We start from the raw sequence: 10,192 nt of genomic DNA on the forward strand, positions 1-10,192 counted from the left end.
GTTGATAGTTTGATTAAAAGTAATCTAATTTTAATCTATGGATGCGGCTGTAAATGTTTTTAAAATCACGTACCTTTTTAAATGATTAGTAGCAGAGTCATGTTTATTTCCTGGTCATGACGTCATTTTGCTCAACACAAACACAGTACAGTAATGGTCACAAGAGAATGTCGAAATCGTCTATTATTGTTATTGTTATACTTTAGTTAAATAGTTTGTCCCTACATCTTCTCAGTCTAAAGTCATTTTCTCTTGCTTCTGTAAACGTTTTTTCTGATCAGCAATCAACTTTTCATAATGTCGGCCATGGAGAGTATCCTTTTTTGTTCAAACGATCAGACTCAGTTCAACAGTCTGCTGATGGAAGGGTGTTTTCATAATAATATTGATATTTATATTCTCTTTCAGTTTTCTTCGTATTTTTTATAATGGATGATACAGACAAAGTAAACAGCCCTACATTAATTAACGTTTGTGATCATCCTTGTCTAGAAGGTATAATTTGAAGAGTTCAAATATTTAGGTGGATCAGAAAGAGGATGTTCAGACAATTCAATTGTTTTGCAATTTCTTTACTGAGTGAGATCCCTCACTAAAGACTAAAGAGTGCCTCATTCATTATTTTCTTGATATAGATGAAAACCAAAACGTCCACATCATAGTATTGGTAAATTAAATTGAAGTTTATAGTCTCTTGTACTATTATTGTTACCCTGTTTCAGATGCTTAGGCTTAACTTTAGGCTTAACCTTAATTAAGTTCTGGTGGTTAGTAGGGGATATCAGAAAAGAGAACTGCCAGTGCAGATAGATAGATAGCAGTATCTTAACTTTAATCAAGGAGTGACCAAAATAATAAGATAAATAAAATTCCCAAGGGATCATTTGCTGTATCTAGTATTTAATCCAAGGGAAGACTGGACTAACCCAGCCACAGTGCAGCTCTACACAGAGTGAGCTAGGGTGAGGTGACTTGTTCAAGGACACACAGAACGATAAGTAGTCAAACACGGTATCTTTTGAGTAAAAAGCACATAGTGTACTGCTACCATTGAGCCATACTGCCACTTAAGGAAAAAGTGAAGAAAGGGATAAACAAGTTTTTAAGATAAGGAGCGAAATTTTCCTTTTGTGTGCAGCTTTTTTTCTGATGATGAATGATATTAAAGTGCTCCTTGCTGAGCAACATGCAATGCGCCAACTTTCATTTCCGAGGCTTTTAGTAATTCAAAGCGCTCACTGTGATTTGTTACTCCATATTCCAGATGAAATGCTGTCAGTGGAGGTTGTGTTCAGATTAAAGACAACATGTAGTTGTCAATTTTCATTTTATTTCTTTTCAATTAATTTTTGAGGTAATAAACGTTAAAAAAAAACACTTGTCCTAAGACATCCTTTCCACTTTTATTGATAGAGACCATGTTTTCCTGTAGTTAATTTATTAACTTTGAAATAAAATATGACATTTATCCTTAACCAGTGTTTCAAAGAAAACCTTTTCAATTTGAAATTTGCTGCTAAGAATCTGGAGAGAAATGCCAAAAAGTCAGAAAAATCTGAGAAAGAAGAGAAAGTGAAATTGAAAAAGGTAAGTTATAATTGCAATAATTTTTAAACCATCTGTTAGTAGATTGTGGGTATAAACGTTCAGTAAAGTTGTTTATTTATATTTTATTTTTGTTTATTTAAATTTTGATCAAATATCCTTCCCATTACAAGGGAATTTCTGACTCTAAGGTTTAAAGAAAACTGGAGCTTTTATATAGAGCAATATCCACTAAACATACTCAAAACGCTTTACAAGGAGTCAGTGGCCAATAGCAACACTTAACCTGTAGAACAAGACATGACGCCTGTTACGCGATATTACATTATTTTTTTTCCAACAGAGACAATGCTTTTAACGGCCAGGTACTCATTTCACACCTGTAAACTCTGCACCGAGCGAGGCTCGAATGCAGGATCTTCCGATCTGAAAGTGAGTGTCATATCACAAGACCACATAGCCGCACAAACCATGAGAACTTTCTAGAAGACAATGATTACAGAAATTTGTCAATAGTTTACCATGACTAAAATCTGTAAAAATCTCATAATAATTTGAAAATGAAACTACTTATCTGGAACTGATAGATTTTTAAAAAAACAAAAAAACTTTGTCTTTAAGGCTATTCAAAAAGGTAACATGGAAGGAGCTAAAATCCATGCAGAGAATTCCATTCGTCAAAAGAACCAAGCCTTGAATTACAGACGTATGAGTGCTAGAATTGACGCAGTCGCAAGCAGAGTGCAGACAGCAGTAACGATGAAACAAGTGACGAACTCGATGGCAGGAGTTGTCAAATCCATGGATGCAGCAATGAAGTCGATGAATTTAGAAAAGGTTAGTTTAAAATATTGGTGTTCAAATCAAAAGGATTTTTAATAGTCTATATGATTAAAGTTTTAAAAGTAGCTGTTGAAAGCATTAATAGATTACAATTTTGGCCTCATCTTTATAAACTAAAGGTGTGCTTTTGCTACCTACTTCATTTCATTGGTCAATGACTCATTCATAATTACAAAGACCTATACATATGAGATTATCATACAAGAGAGTTTCGTCTTTGTCAACGTAACACTATGAATGAGCCACTCTTTAGCGAGGGATCAGTGAAAGTAAAGAGAAATTGCAAAACAACTGTCTGCATCCTCTTTTTTATCCACCTAAATATTTCAACTCTTAAATGTCTACTTTCAACACAACGATAATCCCTATCATTAATCTCAGTGGCATTGTTTTCTATGAGTCCTGCAATTTGAGAGTTTTCTTTACTCATCATGGAAATTATGAAGCCCATTGAAATGTTATTTACGTAAAAGTTGGCCTCATTAGTGTGCACTGAGTTGGACACAACTATTGAACACAATCAGTGACAAACGCATCTCTTTATCAGTGTACTGTAAGGATTACATTAGTGTCTCATATCCCAAAGGAATGCAGATTCTACCAATGTGCTGTTTTTTTTAAACACGCTTTAGTTGTATTTTGTGAATGTTTAAATTGTTGGCATTTGACAACAATTTAACAACCAATCTTCTTTGAATTATACTGATATCATTCCATAAGGTAATTTTTTTTTTTCCTTCAAAACGACTGAAAAAGTACATATGATAAGTTACGTTACCTAGATAATTGTATTATTTTCAATTTTCTTTTTTTTTAATTTATAGCATTTATCATTTTATCTTCTATGTTGACAATTTTTCATGTAGATCTCCCAGCTAATGGACAAATTTGAGCAGCAATTTGAACACCTAGATGTCCAGTCCCAAGTGATGGAGGACACCATGGCTAATTCGTCCACTCTGACCACACCACAGAACCAGGTTGACTCCCTGATGCAGGAAGTGGCTGATGAGGCTGGGTAAGTCATGGACAGAGTAATGACGACAAGTATGCAGATCAGATTCTTCTCCGACATAGTAAAGAAAGGGATGAACAAGAAGACAAAGTGCTGTATTCATTTTCTTTCTTTCTCTCTTTTGGTTTATAAAAATCTGAAAAGGTGTTTATGAAACAGTCCCTGACAAAGCAGAACCCCCCCCCCCCCAAAAAAAAAAAAAAAAAACACCCAAAAAACAACATTAAATCAGCCCTGCCTTGACTGGGGATCGAACCTCAGACCTCTTGATTACTCTCTTTTCTTTTAAACATTTAGATCAATCTGTCTCCAACATGACAATTGGTAGTTTTAATGTTGAACTTAAGAATCATCATATTTTTGTAGAGGAATGTTTAACTATCAGTTTGTTGTTGGATATGAACAATAGGTTAATTTACACAACGGAGGCAATAAATGTTATGTAAATACTTGGTTCCCCGTGTCATTTTATTTTTTTCTTTAATTCTCTCCTTACCGGCCATTTTCCGGATTCTCCCCAAAACTTAATACTCAACCTATACAAAAATAGATTTATTTCACTCAAACACAAAATCTGTTAGTTCTTGCTATTCATATTTTTTTTCTTTTTTGTTAAACGAGCTCCTCAACACAGTGTTAATATACTTTGACTATAGCAAACATTTTTGTTCAAATATTATGATGTACAAAAGAAATTTGAATGAGAAAAATGTTGGCGGCATCAAAACGAATGTGATGATTTTCCTATGGGTGGTAAGGAGGGGGTTAACTGATTCAAATTTTAACTTGATCTTCATGTATTGGTAAATAAAACTTGTTAGTCTATCTATTTCCTCATATTTTCAGATTGGATTTGAATATGGATCTTCCACAAGCATCAGGATCAAGTATTGGAGCTACAGCATCAACCCAGGCATCCCAGGAACAGGTAACTGATCCAATTTAAAGTGGTTGAGTAGTACAGTGTCTCGTCTTTTCACAAAAATTAAGCAATGTTTAGCATGGTAGTGGTTGTACATTGTTCCTATTTTGAAGACACTTTTCACACATTTATGCACTGGATTCTGGTGTGAATGAGTACCTGGTTAAACGTAGTGATGGATGATGTAAGAGTGTTCGTAAAAACGGACACTTAACAAGCAAATAATACTGTATGAAATGGAAATATGGTTTCATATGACCTGCAGGGGGAATAAATAAAACGTTGCGAAGCATTTTAAGCATGGTCAAAAACGTGGAATTGCATTACTCTTGGGCATGGTTTCCTCAAACTCCTCAAGATATCCAATACAGTTCGAGGACCATATGTAAAAAGAGCAATAAGTTAAAAAATTTGGACATTCGAATGTGTTTGAGGAAATCGTACTCAAGTGTATGTAAATGTTCATATTCATTATATTTTTATATCTCTCTTCATTTATTTATTTATTTATTTATTTATGTTTGTAATTGATCCAGTTTACAGTTGTCAGAACAGTTGCCTATGAAAAAATATAGATAATGACTCTCTAGGGAAGATTATGGATAATTCGTGAATGATAGCAGGAATTCCCTGTGTTGTCCTGAGTGGGTAAAGAGTAGTCCTTGAGAGCCATTAGGCTCATGGAGCGGGAGTTTATCCCGGTTTCTGTAATGCGAAATGGACAATAGCAATTGCTTGCTATCCTTTAGATAGGTCACTAGTCTATCGCAAAGTACTTTTCACCAAATCATACAGACTTAGCTACCCATTGACTGCTGGGGGGTGGGGGGTCAGAAAAAATCCTGACTTCACCCGGGATTGATCTTGGTCCCTTTGCGTGTGAAGCGAGTGCTCTATCAACTGAGCTATTGGGACCCCCTGAGTGAGTAAAGAGAGGGTTTTAATCATCTTGATCAGGGCAAGTTTTTAAATCTAATAAAAAAAAGAAAAAGATACGCTCAAAAAGGAGTTGCATGTGGATAAATAATATAATAATGATAATGCTAAAAACTTATAAATTATTGCGGTATAACTCCGAGACACCAGACTCTAAGCGCTTGAATTACACATTACTTTGGCTGAAACATACTCATTCACACACACACACATACACAACACAACACAAACCAGACACCTATCTTGTTTCTCATGTCATATACTAAAATATATAAAAACCCAGGTTACAGTGCAACACATGATGTGCCAAGTCTTTATGTCAATTTTAGTGATATCATGATTGTTCTACCAAATCAAATTTTTCTTAATTCTATTGTTATTTGTGCGGCTATGTGGTCTTGTGGCGTGACACTCGCTTTCAGATCGGAAGGTCCTGGGTTCGAGCCCAGCCCGGCGCATAGTTGAGTCCTTGGAAAAGGCTCTTTACTCACATTCTCTCACTGTACTCAGGTGTAAAATGAGTACCTGGCCGTTAACAGTGTTGTCTTTGTCTGAAATAAAATTGTAATATCGCCTAACAGGCGTCATGTCTCATTCTACATGTTACGTGCTGCTGTTGGTGAGGGTCCCTTTGAAAAGTGCTTTGAGCATGTTTAGTGGATATTGCGCTATATAAAAGGTCAAGTTAAATTATCTTAAACATTTTTTTTACAGGATGAACTTTCACAGAGACTAGCAAAACTACGTCAGATGTAAGAGTCGAGTGTTCGTTTGAACCGGTGCTTCAGTACAGGAAGTTATTCTTTACGCTGCCATGTTAACAAGAAAACCAACATACATTGTCATGGGTTGCTTGAATGAAATTTTATTTTCAGATTGATTTTTGTCAATTAAAGCATTAGTTTGTGCACGGTGGTAATTTATTGCATCATCATTCTTAGGATATGTTACAGTGAATGACATAATCAGTCGGATGGTGAAAAGGTTTGAACTGAGATATTGCCAAGTTTGGTTAGAAGGTCAATTTTTATTTTAAAAATGAGTTCTTGTCATAAATGATTAAACAACCTTTTTGTACATCTTCGGGAAATATCAAAAGCTTAATTTCACTTCTAAATATTTTTTACAGCTAGTCAAGTTGAAAAAGTATGAAATTTGAGAAAAGTTACTGGATACCTTTCCCATAGATCTGACCATAACTTCATGAAAAATCACCCGATTTACTTCAAATAAAGATTAAAATTCTCTGGGGAGCATATTCTTTTAAAAACAATTGCAAAAAATGCAAATCCAAAATTTTCACCTTCTGACTGATTATGTCATGCACTGACACGTAGACAATTAACATGAAATGCATGAACAACTGCCAAAATTTTGTGAAACTTAATGCAATGTGCTTCAGCAGATGCCTTGGATAAATATATGCAGACATTATGATTGATCCAAATGATGATATGTCTGTGTTACTGGTAAACATAAACGTATGATTTTGTTTCACTTCTGTTGCCTTGAAATTGGCATTTGAACGGTTTTGGAGGCAAAATAATTGTTGGAAAAGGGAGCGCTAAAACTATAATTTGTTTTATTAAACCTTTTATTTTTGGTTCATTTTATAATTTGAATAAGGGGATTTTCTTTTAAATAAATTCATGTTTCATTTCAATGCAATATTTGTATTCATCACATTTTCTATTTTCTGTCCAATTTTAGAAATCATTGATTAATTTTGCATGTCCTGTTTGTTAAATTTTAAATCTTTGTTAAAAATGTTATTTTAAGATTTAAAAAAAATAGTTAATAAGGAGCGTTTCTGACTCAAATCCATTAACATTTTGATTGCTTTTGTTGTGGGGGAGCGTCCCGTATTAGTCATTATATCATTTCCTCAAACCAATAAACAATAAGGTTAAGGTGAGACGGTCATATTTGAGACAATATATAAAGTAGAGTGAAAAATAGTGATAGTTTATTTGTTCCGTGTATGAGTTTGTAGAAAAATGATTCTGTGTTACGTGATTATCTGTATTTTTATTAGATTTAACTATGTTATGTAATGTAATGCTTAGGAGATGAGTTTACTTTCATTATGTAAAAAAAAATTTTTTTAATTACAGTGATTCATGTATGTATTTTTGATTTATATGTGATGTGTAATCTTATGTATGAGCATTTCCTGTGAATTGTAGTACTTGATGCTGTGATGGTTTAGATGTAGAAATTCTAAGTATATTTTAAATATGATAATGTAAGGATAAGTTCTTTCTGTAATTGGAATATGTGTGTGTGTGTGTGTGTGTGAGAGAGAGAGAGAGAGAGAGAGAGAGAGAGAGAGAGAGAGAGAGAGAGAGAAAGAGAGAGAGAGAGCTGTTTGTAACTTACATTTCAACATTAGTGTTCTAGAATGAGGTCTGGGTGGGGATCCTGACCTCCCATAGCGGGCAGGGAGGTACATACGGTACTGTGTCTTCTATCCCCTTATATCTGTTTTCCAACATGCTTTCTGTCTTTGTCTCGGAATGAGATTACTTGGTTTTGTCCTGGCTCTGGCCGGAGTCCTAGCTGGGAGGGAAACAGTCAAATGCATAGTTATTGTTTTGGGAGATGATATTTTTTTCCTTGTAAATCATCTCTCTGTTATGTATTATTATTTTTATTTTGAATGTATAATGTAAGCATTTGAGTGTGTTCCTCTTTGTTGGATTTTCTGCTTGTGTCTGGATGAGACTTGTAGGTGATTTCAAACTAAGTACATTGGTGGTATGCTCTTGGAATCTTCATCTGATCCCTATTTGTTCTCAGTTCCCCTTTGTCTTACTTTTTCTTGGGTGCTTTAATTGTAATTCTAGAACTTTTTACTATCCTTGTTTCTTCCTTTTTACTGGCGCTGATATAACCTAAATGTGTTGCAAGTGCGGTAAAACCCTTAAAAACAAAAATAAAAACAAAAAAACTAGAATGAGCTAAATCAAATGATGCAATAGTCATGTTTACTAGGGGAATGAAATTAACTATTCGAATTATTATTATTATTATTATTATTTTATGTTTTTATTTTTTGTGTTTGTCTTTTTCATTGTCTTTTTTTTTTCAAGTGTTGTTGAAAATCAGACATGTTTCAAATACAGCAATTTATGTTACAAAGTGTAATGCCTTTACTCTGTTTAGTCAGCCGGAATACAACGTGTTAGCTTTTTCTTCATTTTATAGACATGTCTACACTTTCCTTCCTCTTATCTTTTATCAATCTTCCCTTTACTTTTCTTTTCAACGTGTGAGAGCATACACACTACATATATTTCATTACAGATACTTATGAAAACAAATCTTCTATATACTCAGTGAAATTGAGTATAGCATTTACAATACAACTCTCTCTCTCTCTCTCTCTCTCTCTTTCTCTCTCTCTCTCTCGCTCTCTCTCTTTCTCTCTCTCTCTCTCTCTCTCTCTCTCTCTCTCTCTCTCTCTCTCTCTCTCTCTCTCTCTCTCTCTCTCTCTCTCTCTCTCTCTCTCTCTCTCTCTCTCACTATCTCACTGAGTCCCACACAGACACGCGCATTCATATATACCAACATTTATGGTGAATGTGTGTACCTGAGAGCGAGAGCCGAAGTGGAATCTCTGGAGAGTCTCATTAAAAGGAGAAAATGGCAATGGCTGGGGCATGTCTGTCGCAGACCTGATGAAACACTGATAAGGAAGGCTTTGCGATAGACACCCCAAGGACAGAGGAAACGAGCCCGCCCCAAGGACACTTGAGAGACCTCTGTGGAGAGGGGCCTAAAGCAGAGAGGAGGTCTGTTCCTCGAGATGTTCCCAAGAATATCTGCTGACAGGACTAGGTGGAGATCCCTTGCATCGCCTCAGTTGTCAGCAGGCCTGGAGAGGATTGAGTGTGTGTATGTGTGTGTATGTGTGTGTGTGTGTGTATGTGTATCGCAAACTGTAAATCCCAACAGTTGTCAATTTCTTGTAAATAACAATCTTAATATCTTAATCATTAATAAATGTTTGTGTGTGAGCTATGAATGCACTGCTTGTGTTTGTGGAATGAGTGGAATGGGAGATAAATATGAAAGCTTGTGGAATAAACCTTTGATCACATGCGTTACCAATCTGCTTATTGGCGTTCATTATTTTATTTTTATTTTATTGACATGGTTTGAAAAAATTGAGCAACATTAGTATTATCAAATTGCTTTTCCAGAAATAACATTCAAGGAATAATCTATTGTTTTGAAAATAAGGTTTGGGGTCAAAATTGTCCTCGACAGCCCATGTTAGATTTCTGCCAACGAGCACAGAACTACTGGCAAATCTAGAAATAATAAAACTATTTTTTATAGATTTATATACGAGTAAATTGTAAACCTTTTTAAAATTAAGGTTAATTCCATCACCCGTTGACTCAATTGATTATTTATAAAATCTGCTCAGGCAAAATGATCGGTCCCTTTGATGTTATGAATCGCCATCTGGCCGCTCTGTTTCCAGAATAATTTGCGCGCATTTACATACGTTATTATTGGACCGATTGTGATCGTCGATGGTTCAAAAGATTCGTTTCGATCTATGTTAATTTTAACAGTACAGCTGGGTGGAGTTCCTTACCTCCCATAGTGGGCAGGGAGGCACTTACTGTGTCTTGTATCCCCCTATATCTGTTTTCCAACATGCCTTCTGTCTTTGTCTTGGAATGAGATTCTGGGTGGGGTTCCTGACCTCCCATAGTGGGCAGGGGGGTACATACTGTTTCTTCTATCCCCTTATATCTGTTTTCCAACATGTTTTCTATTTTGTCCTGGTCCTGGCCAGATGCCCTGGCTGAGAGGGAAACGGTCGAATGTATAGTTAGTTTTGGGAGATGATATTTTTTTCATTGTAAATCATCTCTCTGTTATGCACTGTATTATGCTTTCTTTATATTATATAT

At 35.1% G+C, this 10,192-nt stretch overlaps 1 protein-coding gene across 1 annotated transcript; it reads left to right on the forward strand.

The window, feature by feature from the left end:
• The first annotated feature begins 133 nt into the window (after positions 1-133).
• LOC144968179 (charged multivesicular body protein 1b-like) lies at positions 134-8,402 on the forward strand. Its single transcript, XM_078906270.1, has 6 exons — positions 134-313; positions 1,490-1,587; positions 2,167-2,382; positions 3,255-3,406; positions 4,250-4,331; positions 5,976-8,402. The coding sequence occupies exons 1-6, from the start codon at positions 298-300 to the stop codon at positions 6,015-6,017; spliced, it is 606 nt and encodes a 201-aa protein (XP_078762396.1). The 5' UTR covers positions 134-297; the 3' UTR covers positions 6,018-8,402.
• Positions 8,403-10,192: the final 1,790 nt, after the last annotated feature.

Source organism: Berghia stephanieae, chromosome 3 (genome assembly GCF_034508935.2).
Source record: "Berghia stephanieae isolate SIO BIC M18660-M18661 chromosome 3, UCSD_Bste_1.3, whole genome shotgun sequence".
Taxonomy (NCBI): Eukaryota; Metazoa; Mollusca; class Gastropoda; order Nudibranchia; family Aeolidiidae; genus Berghia; species Berghia stephanieae.